The sequence below is a fragment of the Lissotriton helveticus genome, chromosome 5_1 (assembly GCF_964261635.1).
Source record: "Lissotriton helveticus chromosome 5_1, aLisHel1.1, whole genome shotgun sequence".
NCBI classification, from domain to species: domain Eukaryota; kingdom Metazoa; phylum Chordata; class Amphibia; order Caudata; family Salamandridae; genus Lissotriton; species Lissotriton helveticus.
In genome coordinates this window covers 142,409,708-142,425,709 of record NC_136065.1, presented here as the reverse complement: position 1 = coordinate 142,425,709, position 16,002 = coordinate 142,409,708, and the positions used below count along the sequence as shown (strand labels likewise).

General features: G+C 50.9%; 1 protein-coding gene across 2 annotated transcripts in view; it reads right to left on the bottom strand.

Moving 5' to 3' along the window:
* Positions 1-16,002, bottom strand: part of PMPCA (peptidase, mitochondrial processing subunit alpha) — a 110,017-nt gene that overhangs the window by 45,459 nt on the left and 48,556 nt on the right. For both annotated transcript variants that reach the window (XM_078641912.1, XM_078641913.1), the window contains exon 4: positions 11,263-11,345. In XM_078641912.1, coding sequence (XP_078498038.1) covers positions 11,263-11,345 — 83 coding nt within the window. The remainder of the gene's footprint in view (positions 1-11,262; positions 11,346-16,002) is intronic.

Genomic DNA, 16,002 nt, shown 5'->3' with positions numbered 1-16,002 from the left:
ATGCTGGAAGGGCCTCAGAGGGGGAGGTAAGATAAAAGAGTGCATCATCTGCGTATAGGGATATCACATTAGTAGTGTCACCCACGGCTATCCCCCAGCTCTGCAGGGCATCACGGGCGGAGACGGCAAGGGGCTCAATCGCCAACGCGAAGAGGAGGGGGGACAGAGGACAGCCCTGTCGGGTACCCCTCCCCAACAACCACTCCTCTGAACGGGCCGATCCCAGCCGCACCCTGGCCCGGGGCGCTCCGTAAAGCACCCGGATCCAGGCGCGAAATTCGGGCCCGAATCCCGTCTTCTGGAGCACCTGCATCAGGTAACCCCAGTGCACCGTGTCAAAGGCTTTAGCTAGATCGATTGATACTAAGACATGAGGTCCCTCACGACCCCTTACCTCATGTAGAATATGGTTCAGATGGCGCAAGTTCATCGCTGTATTACGACCCGGGATAAAACCACACTGGTCGGAATGTATCAACCGAGTCATAAGTGGGGCGAGGCGAGTGGCCAGCAACTTGGTGAGGATTTTCGCGTCCGTGTTAATCAACGAGATAGGGCGGTACGCCGCGGGATCAGCACTATCTCCGCCCGGCTTTAAGATCATGCACACTTCTCCCTGGTTCATAGTGGGCGGAAGGGCGCCCTTTCGCAAAGCCTCATCATAGACTTGCAACAGGAGGGGGGCTAGGACGTGGCCGAAGGAGTGATAAAACTCCGCTGGATAACCATCCCCACCAGGGGCCTTGGCACGAGGGAGGGCGGCCATTGCCGCAGTTATCTCACCCAGTGTCAATTTCGCGTCTAGTTCTTTGGCCGTCTCCTCCGGCAGGGCTTGGAGGTCCAGTCCCTCAAGATACGACTGATAGATATCCTCCGTAACCGACGGGTCCGCTTCATATACCGACTGCAGGTGAGTTCGGAGGACCTCGAGGATATCGGATTCAGAATGGACCATAGCACCAGACGGGTCGCGCAAGGCAACTATCCGTTCAGGCGCGAACTCACGGCGAAGTATCCAGACCAGCAGGCGGCCAGATTTATCGCCCTCCCGGTGGAGACGTTGCCGGTATTGGCCTAGAGTAAATTTATCAAGCCGGGAGAGGATGTCATGGATCGAGACTAAAGCGTTCTTTTCAGCCTGCAGGGCCAGGGCGTCCGGGTCGGGACTGGACTGGGTGCGCCGAAGCTCCGCTTCCGCATCCTGCAACTCAGATAGCAGTTGTTTCCTGACCCCATAGGTGAGGCCCATACACGCTCCGCGCACCACAGCTTTCAATGCGTCCCACTTGGCAGAATAGGGCAGCTCATCACCTCCCCAGTTGAGGGCCACATAGTCCAACAATGAGGTCTCTACATGATCCTTACCCACTGGATCCTGGAGGAGGTCCGCGGGCATTCTCCATGTGCGGGGCCGCGTAACCCGGTCAGGCCACTGCGCCACACACGTCCCTGGAGCATGGTCCGACAAATACCGGGCCTGATGGGTAACCGTCAAGGTAAGGGATGGGGTGAGGTTAGCTGCCAGCACGCGGTCCAGTCTGCTATGGGTACCATGTGTCGGGGTGTAGCATGTATAGAGCTTCTGCGCAGGATGGCAAGCTCTCCACACGTCCAGCGCTCCAAGATTGTGCATGACTTCCCGCAGCTGTGTCGTCATACGGGGCTTAGTGCCCGACCGGGGCGGACAGCGGTCCAACTCGGGGTTCAATATACAATTAAAGTCCCCAAACCAAAGGAGGGGGGAGTCCAAACTAGGGGCCACTAGATCCTGGATCCGAGAGAAAAAAGCCGGGTCATCGGTGTTCGGGGCATAGGAGTTAAGCAACAGGAGTTCCTTGTCATCCAATCTAAGTCTCACCAATAGGTATCTACCCTCTACATCCGCATCAACATACTGAAGAGCGCAAGGGATCCCCGGTGCCACCCAGATGAGGACCCCTCTAGCATATGTAGAGAAGGAGGAGTGGAAAATCCGGCCCCTCCATTTCTTGGACAGGCGCTGCGCACCGTCGTCGTCTAAGTGGGTCTCCTGCAGACAAGCTACCGAAACCCCATGCCGCTTCAGAAAAGTGAGCACTCTGTGCCTCTTGGTGCAAGTACCCAACCCACGCACATTCCACGTTAAAAATTTAAATCCCATGGCCAGTTATCACGCCCATTCGGGGCACAGTAGAAACACAACATGACCAGCTCCCACCCGGTCCCCACAACAGCCATATGGAAAGGAGGAGCACCACGAGGGAACCCTCCACAACTCTGATGCAATATACACATGATGCCAGCAACAACTTCTACGTAAAACCCAACCCACCCCCCAGCAACCCCAACATCTGAAACATTTGCAAAAATAGATTCCCACCCCCCACCCACGAGCGAAAGGACAGCAACAACGAAAAACGCCTCCCCGCCCTTCCCCTGCCAGTGCCAGGACGTACACAGCCACCCCATACAATCCACTCAACACACACTCACACAGACCAAACCAACCCCACCCACCCTCCCTCCCTCCCAGCTCCTCGAAGGAACCCTAGGGAAGTGCCTGGGCATATCTACCCGCCTCTGGGTGCATTCCAGATAAGACGTTATTCAAGGCATATAACGGCTCCGCCCTCCCCCTCCGCCCCATATGCCAGAAGGGTGCATAACCACCACCCCAGTCCACATGACCAAAACCCCTCAGGAACAGCAAGACATGATGAGGGCTTACCAGGGCGTCAATATAACGTCTCACTACTGGTGGAGATCAACATAAAGAGGAACATGTACCTCAAGTCCATAGGTTATTCCAATCTTGGTTCAGGGAGGGCCGTCTCCGGGACCACCGGGGTCGTAGAGTCCGTAGCCAGTGGGGTTACCTGTAGGGTATCTGGAACCAAGATCTCTCCAGGAGGAGAACCCCCGGGGGATCCCGGCCCCCCTCCCCGCGGCGAGACCTCCATTCGAATAGCTCCATCTGCTCCCACCGTAGGGCGGTCCCCAGGAGAACCACGGGAGCCAGATCGGCACCGGCCCCGTCCACGGCGGCGCCTCTGTGGTCTAGTCCCCCCCAAGTCTCCCGGGGGCCACCTCGCTCCCCCGGGGGCAGATCATCTCCTCTGATCTCAAGCCACTCCCACACCTCTGCAGGCGTCTCGAAGAAGTGCGCCCGGCCCTGGGAGAGCACCTTGAGTTTAGCTGGATACAACAACATATACTGGAGTTTCATATCACGGAGTTTTTGTTTGACTCCCAGATAAAATTTCCGTTGTTCCTGTACTAGCTGGGTGTAGTCTGGGTAGATTGACACGCGGCTGTTCTCGATCATGAGAGATTCCGCCTCTCTCGCAGCTTTCAAAATACAGTCACGATCTTTGTAGTTCAGGATCTTCGCGATGAGGGCTCTGGGGGCCTCGCCTGGGCGCGGAGGCGGCACAAGGGCTCTATGCGCTCGTTCCACGACAAAGACGTTGGACAGTCCAGTGGGGCACAAGTGGGTGCGGATCCAGGTTTCTAGGAATCGTTCAGGGTTACCCGCCTCCAATCTCTCCGGCACTCCCAGGACCCTTATGTTACTCCGACGGGCCCTCCCCTCCGCGTCCTCAGCACGCCTTTCTAATGCTCGAGTAGTCGATGTAAGTTGCGCAACTGTCTTCTGCAGGGATGCCACCTCACGCTGTAGTTGTGTAATATTGCCCTCCGCGTTAGAGACCTTGTCCGCGACTTTGTGGAGGTCGGTCCGGAGTAGATTCACATCAATAGAAACAGTTTCTATCTGCCGCTCCAGGGCAGAGTGAGAACCCTGGATAGCTTTCAAAAGTTCTGCTCTGGATGGTTCCACAGGGCTCTCGCCGCCGTCCTCGGGGCCTGTTTGGCGCGTGATCCTATGCGGCTGCATACGTGGGGTAGTGTATTGGACAATAGTGTTGGGTTGGGAGCCCTTCGAGGACCGATCCTTGCGTTGCGCCATACCTTCAGATGTCCGTCGTGCCGCACTAGTCCTTCGGATCTAGGAAGAGGAGCTCGAGGGCGTCCGGAGCACGATCAGATAGCCAAGGGGCCGCCGTCCGACTCACTCTGAACAGGTCTCCACAACGTGCCAAAAATGGTATGAACAGGCTCCCAACCTCCGGGTCGCGTCAAGGACTCAGCCGTGAACAGGGCCTCACGCCCGTGCAAGGATCAATCAAGTGCCGGCAGGACAGGCTATCCACGCACCACTTCGGGGTCCCCTCACCTCCTGTCGTCAACAGCACGGACTCCAGGGCCCAGGGGCACCCTCCAAGGCAGGCACCAACCTGTAGGACAATCCGTATTGAGAAAACTCCTTCCCTTCGAGCGGCCACAGCGCCACTCAGGATCCGCCCGGGCGACTAATACAAAATGGCGGGCGAGCGCGAAACGAGCGCCACCGCCACCGCCACTCCAGATGCGCCGCTTCCCTCGTCCCGAGCCAGGGACCGGAGCACCAGCAATGGGGAGCGGGAGCGCGTCCAGCTGGTTCCCGTGTGAAGGGGGAGGTGAAGCCCCAGGCCGCTCCAGCGCCAACCCGGGGTCCCAGGAGAGGCAGAGGCAATGGAATCAGGGGCCAGGGCAGAGCACTCACGAAGTGCACAAAGGCATGAAGGGCCCCCAGAGTCACAGCCGCCGTCCGTCGGCACTCAGCCGGAGAAGCGCGCGGCCGGAGCCGGCACAGCAGGAGCTCCGCACTGGACGGGCGGCAGGCAGACAGGACCTCAGGGGAGCCGCGCCCGCCAATCGCCGCCTTCAGAAGCACCCCAGAGGCGCAGGATGGGTCGCCAATGTCCGCAGGGGGGCCCCCCCGCCAGGGGCCCCGAACTGCCGCCACCGGCAGGCCGCTCAAGAGAAGGGCCGCACGGACCAGGCCCAGACCGCGGTGTCGGGTAGTTAGAGGCGGCGGCGCGCACACCGTCTGAGCAACCACCTCCGCTCCCAGCCGCCACCTGAGTCACTCCGCCAGCCCGGGGGCGCCCAATGTATCGGGGAATGCTCCGGCCCCAAGTTTAGAAGCTGCAGCAGCCCAGGCAGGATATTTATGCAGGATTCTGTGGGTCCTTGGGACGGAGCTGGTAGAGCTCACGTCCTGTCGGCCATGTTGCCAGGCCAGGCCACGCCCCCCTGCTGGCAAACTTGAACCCTCTCAAAGGGACACTGCTATCCAGTTCGCACTGTATGTGCTTTGACAGCTAAAACATTTCAAAATTAGCTTAAACCTTTAATCAGCATATTTCACCTTCCTATAAGACCATAGTATATGGTGGAAAAATACATCCCTAGCATGGAAAGTTAAATACTATTTGTGGACCGCAGCGCCTATTGTCCCATCCACTACAGTGGCAATGAAGGGATTAGGTTACTTGCTCTGAAAGCATCTGTTCTTGGCATGAAGTGCTGTAGATTAAAATGCTTTGCATACTCCTGCCATATAGTTTTGGATCCGGATGTGTGCAAGTTGTTTTTCTTCAAAGAAGTCTTTCCAGTCACAAGACAGAGCAAGTCCTCCTCTTGGTGATAATGTGAATGGGCATCAACTCCATTGTTAGACTGTTTTCTCGAAGGTAGGTTAGAATGGAGTGTGACCTAAGTACAGTAAAGCATTGTCCATGTGTAGCAATAGAGGTAAAGGAAACTGCAATGGCCACAGGTGTCCAGGGGAGGAGGTGATCATTATAATAAATGGGGAAACCCAGTAAAGTACCCAGGACCTGGGTATCAATCGATAAAGAAAACAGTGGTCCTAGACAATCCTAACTATACTCAATGCGGGACTGTAAAACAGTATACTATGAAAACAATTCATATCAAAGAAATTATACAGTCTAGAGCAGAGGTCTTCAAACTTTTGTAGGTTGAGCCCCCCAGCAGAATTGTTTTCGATGTTGGGCCCCCCCCCACCACCTGACAGAAATTTCTGCAATCTAGTACACTACATAATCGACCGCCGTGTACATATCACGGGCCATATCTATTAACTAAACTGTAGTTATCAATTACATCTTTTTAAACACTTATCCGCTGCTGCCGTGAATAAATTGCTGTTACAGTTTTTTTTTAGCTATGTGTCTAGGTTAGTGTAGTACTAGTAGTAGGGCAGAAAAGTACCACGCCACGGAAGAGCACTACCACAGCATGGGGGATTTTAGTTTAGGATGGGCTCACCACCTTCTGCTTTGGTAGGCCTACAGTCAGGAGCCACAAGTGATGACAAGAACAGGCATGATGTATTTTTTACTCATGTATGTATGTGTCTGTTTAACAGAAGACAACTGTAGATTTGGTGGCCCAGCTACCACCGGCATGGTAGAGACACTGCGTCTGCTACAGTGGCGACGAGGCAGAAAATAACTTTACAAGGCCCACAGTCTTTACTATCCAATCGACATACAGTGGCGTTAGGCCTTTTCCACCGGCGATCCAAGTGGCAGTGAGCAGGATGGCACAGAAGTTTACCTGAGTGAGGTGACAGGAAGGAGGACTGTGCACGGGGGTAAGAAGAACTGTGAATTAAACACCGCCACGATCATACAAAGCATTTGAATTTCGGAAAATATAATCAAATAGGAATGCCGGTGGCAGCATGGCAATCGTAAACAATATGTTACATTTAAAAGCCATTCAATATTCTGAAGCTCTCAGGTAGCTTGTTCGTAAATATGTTTAGCCAATTATGACTTTGTTATTTAATGACAGAATCATACATTGACTTGAGAGTTATCCTATGGAATAAAAATCCAAGCAACACAATGCAAAATTTGATATTAGAGAAATTGTTTTTAAAGAACTGATAACTCACATAAACTCTGCAGCCAAGGCGGTCTAGAATTTATACTAGTGAATACATTGAATTATTGCTCCAATATGTGTGTAATTTCTAATGTTTATATACATTTCCCTAGTCATTACTGCTTGATTTTGCTCTCAATAAAAGTGTCACTCAGTGGTTGAAATGTAACTCATAATTACACTGAAATTATAAAAGTGTCACACGAAGCAATCTTAAACCTTGGCAGCTATGGAACATTAATTTCAGCTACAGTGGGAGGCAAAGAGCCTCCTCTGCTTTGAAATCGAATGCAAAGGAACAGGACTGTCTCTTCCTTTGCTTTCGGTTTTAGCTGAGGAGACGTCCTGCCTCTCACTGCAGCTGAAGCATTTCAGCGCAGGCCTGCCAAGCATCACGCATCAGGTGTGATGCTAACGCATTTCAGTGCGGTGTTCTGCATCACCGCACTGAAATGCATTGTCACGCATTTCTGCCACTCTGAAACTCTGGCAAGCAGGGTGCCAGAGCGCACCGTCAGCGCTTGCCAGCTGCTCCCTGCAGACTTGCTGCAGGCACTGGGCAGGAAGTTAATAGTTAATTGTGTCTGCTCTCAGCTCTGGAGTGGCTGAGAGTGTTACAATGTATGGTTACAAATTAAATCGGACAGCTGACTCGTGCTGGCAACATTTATATTTCCCGTGTAGCGCGGCTTTTAGACACACCAGACGCATCAGACACACTGAGTGACATTCACACTCTGACAATTACTGAAAGCGGGTGCGAGGCCTGCCCAGGCTGGCTCAGCAGTGGTTGCTAACGCTGTGGCACACCATGGGGCCCAATCTCCGTCATGTCCTGGACCGGAGGCAGAGAGTTCAGTAGTGGCTGGGAACTCAAACTGAGATTCGAGTCTTCCGTACGCTGCCACTGCTGACTGTGACGCAAATTTAATAAAACCCAGCAGCGTTGCCGGACTGAGCAGCAAGTGAGTGACCGATTTAGTCACTCCCGCTACACTACAATGACTTGACAGGACACATGGCCGCCCGTGCCGCTGCGCATCAGATCGTAGACATCGCGGGCGCAAAGTGCGGCTGGGCGGGGGACTTGTCAGTGAGTCACTCTGCTGGGAGAAGAAGAGTGCATGATGCAGTGTGCTGTGCGGCCGCGGGTCCCTGTGTGGTTCACGCCGCAGCCACCGGACGGACCGGAACGCAGAGACAGTAGCAGTCTGAAGCACCTCCAGTTCATTAAGTAAGTGTTTACACGCCAGGCAGACTTAGTGTACACAGTTTAATTAGTGCTTGTGTGACATTAGCGCTGCCTCGGAGACGCACACACAGTCTGATCATCTCTAGTAAATTATTTCAGTCTGACTCACACAATCAATTTAGTTTCAAATCTGCATGCCTGGCCGCAGGGCTGCTCTGTCTCCTCATCCTTATCATGGCCGCCCTGACTAACTAGATTTATCTTCACAGACTACGGTTGACAGTTTTACCAGCACGCTCTCCCTGATCTCTCGGCACTGGGGCCCGGCTGAGGGAGGGGGAGGAAAGGGAGGGGGTCCGTTATGGCTCACGTCTTCATCATCATTCTTCAGATGCCCACTGTCCGCTCTCATCTGTTGTAATATCATTACTTCACAGCGTGGAGCGCACCACGCATTGCAAATGATTGAGATAAGATGATAATTAACTGAGATACAGAAATCTGCAGGCGCAGGGCCGCTCGTCATCCTTCAGGTTTACATCTGCAAGAGATCTCAGATTTCATTTAATTCTGCAGACAGTAATCTCAGCAGGCCGTCATCCTTCTTGGGTACTTCACTTGAGGCTCAGGTATTTTCTTTAGACTACGGGTGCCGGTGTGTGATTTGCCACTAGTGTCCTTCCAAGAAGTTTTTGGAGCTTTTTGTTGTTCAAATGGCTGCAATTTCTGATATTTGTAAGTTTCCTTCTTGTTCATTGAATGATTTTTGTTCGCGAGAAAGTGTCACTCATAGAAGTTGGAATGTGACACATAGCAATCTAAACCTTGGCAGCTATCTCAGCGCTACCTATTAACCCCCTCCTGGGATGGTGAACAGTTAGCACTTCGCAAACAAAAGCATGGGCGCGTCTTGCCCAATGATTTCCCCTCCTTCCCCCCTCCAACCCTCTGTCACCGGGAGTTCTTTAACACCTTGGCTGCTAAGGCTTTTCCCGTCCTGTGCTGACTGATTGATAATCCCATTATACATGACGAGTTCACCTTGTCAGGAGCACAGCTCCAGTGTGCCTCATGACGAGCTGACCTTGTCATTAGCATAGAAGGGGTTAATGAAAGAAATTCCCATTTGAAATGGGTGAAGACTTGCGACGCGGAGGACAACAAAGGTAAGATTTTAGTGTCGAGTGCGCCCCCCCTGGGATGGTGTCGCGCCCCCTTGGGGGGGGCGCGCCCCACAGTTTGAAGAACTCTGGTCTATAGGCACATTCAAAAAGGTGATGAGAACATATCAATTTATGTGTCATCGAAAATTCGTAAAATTGGAAACATCAATTTAATTCCACGCGGAGTATTATTCATAGAATTAAATACACATGTAGAGGCATAATATACAGCATGTGATATTGACTTGGTTTATTTTCAAGGGGAAAAAGAAAGGTGTGAAAGTAAGTGCTCATGTGGAGAATAGAAAATGGAGATGAAGATCATCAAGAGGCATATAGGAAATAATTCAAATATGTTGTGGCAACTGGGATCCGGTAGGATTTCCTGACAGGGCCGGTATCCCTACAATATTAGGCCTACCCCTGTATTCAATTTCAATTTCTGTTAGTTATTTTACAATTCGTGTCACAGTGCAGCTTCATCTATGGCTGGGATATGAGGGGAGTAAATGTTGGGTGTAGGCCCACTTGGGGGATGGTGACGTTTCAACCCGAATGCAAAAGGGTAAGTAGACTCCTCTGCTGCGGGTCTTCCTCAGGACAGGGAAAGGGGAACTAAAAATTAACCATAGAGTCAAAAGGGTGGCCCAGTAGGACTAAAGTATCAAGTAAATTACCCCCAAATAGGTGGATGTTGGGTTAATGTGCCAGCATGGGTGCCTATAGATCACAGTTCGGGCTGGACTCTTCCCATGAGGCACAGGGTCAGACTGATTTGCATATGGCTATGTCTGAACTGGGGTGACGGAGTGAGCTAAAGAATGATGATGGATTAAACCCAGATCAGTTGACTGGGGGTGAGTGCTTGCATTGTTCAACTCTCCGTCCATCATCCCCTTTGGTTTTGCTTTGTTCGCCCTAAGTTGGCAGGGTATGCCCAGACGTGGGTCCCTTGCACGCTTTGCCACTGGATTCAAGCTAGCCTGGCTGATGATGGCTGATTAGCCAGAAAGCGGTCCCAGGATGCTTGTTTCGGGTCCAGGGAAGATATGACTAGGCAGTTCAGGCTGGACTGTTCCCATGATGGCTGAGTGAGCTAATGAATGATGATGGATTAAACCCAGATCAGTGGACTGGGGGTGAGTGCTTGCATTGTTCAACACTCCGTCCATCATCCCCGTTGGTTTTGGTTTGTTCGCCTTAAGTTGGCAGGCGTGGGTCCCTTGCTCACTTTGCCACTGGATTCAAGCTAGCCTGGCTGATGACGACTGATTAGCCAGAAACCGGTCCTAAGATGACCTTTTCCGGTCCAGGGAAGACATGGGTTGGCAGTAGGTCTGGATGTTCCCATGAGGCACAGGGTCAGACTGATTTGCATATGGCCATGTCTGAACTGGGGTGGCGGAGTGAGCTAAAGAATGATGATGGATTAAACCCAGATCCGTTGACTGGGGGTGAGTGCTTGCAATGTTCAACACTCCGTCCATCACCCCCTTTGGTTTTGTCAAGTTCAAATTAAGGCATGGTAGCCTCAACCACGTGTCCACTAAATATTTTTAAGAGTAACATCAGTTGCAAGACTTTGTTCTTGAATCAATACCTATTGATAAGTGGCTGCTCATATGGATAATCAACATGATTGACGGTTATGATGTAGGTGTTCAACTGATAAGCAGATATGGGGATTCTCTAAGGATTTTACGAAGTTAAAATCCCAAATTCTAATAACGGTTTCTCTAACATGTCCTCTTTAAGTAAGGATCACGGTTTACAGTTCATAAATGGAAAGTAGCTCTATTGCAAAGATTGGGCAACTGTTCTAGTGCAGTAAGAGGCTACTCATTTTCACCTCATTTGACAGTGCAATGTGTGCTGGTAATATCACTTGCCTGATTTCAGTGGGAATGAAAGTAAGGCAATGGAGAGCTGCAGTCAACTCCATGTGAGCTGCACACCCGGTTGGTGTGTTCATTGTCTTCATAATTTGCTGACCGTAACAACTTGCAAATAAAAAAATCAAAACTAGGGGACTTCTGAGATACTGCAAAATTATCCTAGCAATGTGTTTGTATTAGTGTTATAAGATAACTGCTCCTTCTTAACATATAATTGGAAGCAAACATTTACCTTGATGTCTGACAGTCACATATGCCACCATGTTTCTCCAAAGCGAGGAGAATCTCATCTTTGCTGCCAAACTGAGCTGTGGACTATTATAAAAGGAAATACAAGTTAATGGAATCAGTTAATTCAACCACGTTAATAAAGATTACAAACTACAAAGACACTAAGTATGCACAAATATAAAAAGTGTATGACTGAAATGTGATCTTCCCACGCAAACATCTTCAACTGAATACAGAAATGAACACGCGATTTGCTATCCAGAAATATATCTAAATGATTAACTGTACACACAAGGTTCTGATACCCTTTCTAGTTGTTTTCTAGAAACATGTCAGTTTTCTAGACTCCCTTGCACTAAGGACTCTGTCAATGGGCCAACCCAAATTAGAAAAACAGTTGTACTGCAACCATCTCACAGACATTACAAGGATAATTAGTGAAATCCCAAACCTCATGAAGGAACTGAGCACTCACGAACCCTAGAATTCAAGGGATGCATTTTAAAGATGTATTTAAATTCAAATTCATAGTCTAGTGCACACAATATGGAGTGGAAGCACAATATAAACAAATAAAATGGCAGCAGCAACATTTATTAACAGCCCGAATTAAAGGAACCACTCCTACATAATTGCGGTTATAACTTTAGAGCAACATTATTAATTTTCCTACTATTAAGCGCTAATCTAATTCTAGCACAGCAGAAAATAAAACCCATTTCAAGTTACAGAGATGGAACACATCTGCATACCTGTTTGAACAATGGAGCTTATGTTCAATGTAATAGCAAAGTCTGCAATTCTTGCCTCACAAGGCCAGCTACAATGATAAGTCAGTGAGGGAAGGCTAAGTGCCTCCTGTTCGGGTAGCCTTCACCAGGAACGTGAGATATTATTCTGTATGGCCTGTCCCAATGTCCCTCTGCAAGAAGATACCCCTCTACCTATCAATCTTTTTGTTCTGTTTTTATAACCTTATTTCACTGTTTTGTAGCTCTTAACTTAAGGAATTAGCAGAGAGAGGACTGATGCCCTGTTACTTATTTTCATTCTGTGAGACTGTGTTCTGTTAAATAAGGACAATAAATGAGGCACATAGTTGTCAACCTTTTGGAAACTCTTAGAAATCAATAACAAAATACTGTGAAAAATGTAGATATAATATTGCAAATATAGTCATATAAGCTTACCACATTGCAAAATATAACATTATGAACTAAATGTGTTACATTAATTTGCTTTTGATTAACGGACATGTCGGGACTCACATTGGGAGTGTTTGCTTCTGGAAGAGCACAGTGACTACAACGCCCATACTACATCTTAACCGTCGCCCTTTGGGAGAAAGGGGTCTGCTGGCACCAATGCAACAAAAGGTGCTTTTGAGTGGCGTGGTCTAGTCACGTAGCAAGATGGCCGCTTAATTCCGGAGCTCCATGCTGTGAGGAGCCCCGGACGGCGTTGAGAGAGCTTTCCGGGAATCTAATGCAGATTAAAACCCTGGTTTTAGACAGCGGAGCAGCAGAGGGTGGTATGACGGCAACCCTGCTGCCAAATAATGCTCCCAAACTATGATTTCTCCAAAGGAGCTGAATGAGGCCTAACGCAGGCTACGACCTGCGTACGGAGCTGAAGAGATGAACCAGTGAGGGATGTGCCCAATGACTTCGGGCTTCCTGGCGATCATACAGCGGAGTGTTCTGTGACGTGCTGTGTCCCAGCCCGGATTCTTCTTCGGTCAAACCAGACTGCGCTGCTGCCAGACTGGAGGAGCGTGTCTGACTAACCCAGGCTCCCTACTGGGCTGTGTCTGCCGACGACTCCAGGGCAGAGCCTGCCCACTACCACCGCCAGCACAGCCCCGCGCGGTGACCCGGTTCGTGTCTCAACTGAAACGAGCCAGAACGGACCCGCGCCGAAATATAGAAGCTGTGGTCGGCCAGCATCTGCATTGGTGAGCGGACAGTGGCTCACCCATCTCAGAAGAGCTACGCACTGCCTCATATAGGCGCTCTCCCTCCCTACTTCCCGCAGAGTACTGGAGTCAGTGAAGGCCGCTTGCCATCATGGGTGCCCCGCTCTATTCCCCGCTAACGATCGCTTTAATGGCGGGGCGCTGTGTTATGACACACTTGTAGTGATTTACATCAGCTCGGCTAAATTGTGATTCTACAGTGACAAACGCAGAAACGGTCTGGTGCCACCATATGAGCATACCAGAGGAGGATCACCTAACTTGCGGAAATGTGCCCTGCCTTGTTGCACCTGGTTCTGAAGTGCCTCAACGGTGTTACCTCGGACCCCAGGATGGTTTCCATGATTGATAGACAGCAACGACCAATGCTATAAAAAGCCTGTCACCAGTTGCAGGATCCGATGGATGAGAGTCTCAGCATTACAGGCTTTGCTTTCCCTCTTCCGAAACCACAGTGTTTATACACCTGATATAAGTGAGTGATTGAGTCCACTGATTACTGGCCCTTCTACAGGTGGGCTCAGAAGCGATCCTCCAGTGGAGATCAACCCTGGATGAATCAACGAGGAAAAACCGACCAGCAACGCACTGCCTCACGCTTTTGGAGGCCAGCCTACACTACTATTGAGCCCCACACTGGTTATCTCCGACTGCCGCCCCCGCAGACGGATTGACCCTCAAAGGCAAACATCTACAGCGAAGAAGATAGTCTCATCAGAGACACAGATGTGCGAAAAGTGAGTGAAATGGAAGTATAGTCCTAGGACCCTCCAGAAGTTACTACTCGCTGCCCTCTAGAAGTCTTTCCTGGCATACATCCTACCTCTAACATGAGGCATGCTGGAGTCCCACCATCTGCATTCTTGGGGCGAAATACAGGCTCTCTGGACTCTTTAGAGAGGAGGTCTCTCCTTATACATCTGGCGCCTATGGCGTATATTTTGGCCCTTCAACGTAGCTGCCAGCCTCTCCCCATCCAGTCGGTCCAGGAGTAGCCACGTATTAGGGCTCAACTGATATCCCTACATCAGCTCTCTCTCCTCTGTTTGCTACACGCATATCTACACTGACTACTGCATTGTAGACATCAGCTGAGCGAAGCGTTTACATACCAGAGGAGCGACACAGAAGAGCTGGGGATGCAGTCTGGTAGTGCGTCTGGGAAACCCGCTAGACTACGCCTTTTTTCAGAAGCTCTAAATCAGGGCCACTCCACCTCAGATACACGTGGTGTCATTCCCTCGACCCAGAAACCACCTAACCCTATGAGGACTACCTAACCGGACTCCACCATGGAGCGGATACTCCAGGACATTTCTGCTGTGGGCTGACGGTTGGAGGGCATAGAGACCTCCATATCTGCCTTCAGAACCGAGACCAAATCCATCCGCACAGACATAGCTGAATTTCAAACCCGGATGGATGGCCTCACTGCACGGTTGGTTGCAGTAGAAAACTGCCTGGATTCTATAAGGAGCAAAGTGGTAGACCTGGAAGACAGAAGTCGCTGAGACAATGTCCGCCTTATTTGCTTTCCAGAGAACATAGAAGGATCAAACGCCAAATCCTATCTCAGAGAAGCCCTTCAAAAGCTCACAGGTCTTACCTTTGACCCACCATTTGAGATGCACAGAGCTCATTGCATTGGTCCACCAAACACAGGGAAAAATATGCAACCACGCCCGCCCGTCTGCATCCTACGACATGAACAGGCCCGTCTATTGATCAAAGTGGCTCCTTCCCCAGGCCCATATACAAGCGAAGGTCATGCAATCAGAATGGCAGCGGATTTTTCTAAAGAAACTAATGATCGTGGCAAAGCTTTCCTTTCTCTTACACCCCGCCTACGACAACTTGATATCAAATAAGACCTCTTCGAGCCTGTGCGGTTGTGGATTACCAAAGATGGGATTTCCAAGGAGTTCTTTAATCCAGAAGACCTTTGTAATTTCTTAGACAATCTGTCTCCTCAGAACATGGAATGTACTACGTCCCCACAAGAACCTGGATCCCAAGGGGGCGTGGCTTAGGAGCAGATGGGACAGGCTGCGTGAGCACTGAGCTCCGCGCCCGATCCCCCGAACTTCTCCTGTTATTGACGCCTCTCGGTCCCCCAAACGGAGCCACTGGAGCGGGAGGCGACCTGGAGCCTGGAGGGCACTGGAGGCTGGAGCTGCATGGGTCGGCTATGAGGGGTCCCGGGCTTGGACTGACTGAGCTGTGACGATTGGGCTAACGGAGCCCTCCCCATAAGGAGTGACGGGGGCGAAGATGCTGGTAGAGGCCTGGCAGCACGCGGTGGGAAGCAGAACGCCCGGAGGTGGGACCACGGGAGGACTACTGCAAGGCCACTGAAGGAACTCTAGGCCTCTGAGTGAATAAGACAACGCGGCGAACCTGGGTTGGGGCCCCCCCTTCTTTGCTGTAGGATTGCAGTGAATTGGAACCACCCCAACCTGGGGTACTGAGAGAGGAGCCTTTCGAGGGCGGTGGCGAGCTGGGAGGACTAGCACTCTAAGTGGTGAAATCTACAGGTCCACGTGTAGCCTGAACTGAACGGCTCGCTGGGGCTGGGCTGCTTCCTGAGCGGCGTGACTTCGGAGAGGGGCAGCCCTTGGGGACTGTAAGAAGTGCGAGAGGAGCGGCCCAATAGTATTGATCGGAAGGCGTGGGAGCACTGCAACGCAGGATTGGAGTGCATCAACGGTCTCGGTCATGGGCAAGCCTCGGGACGGAAGGAAGGAGACCCACTGCCATTGGATGCCG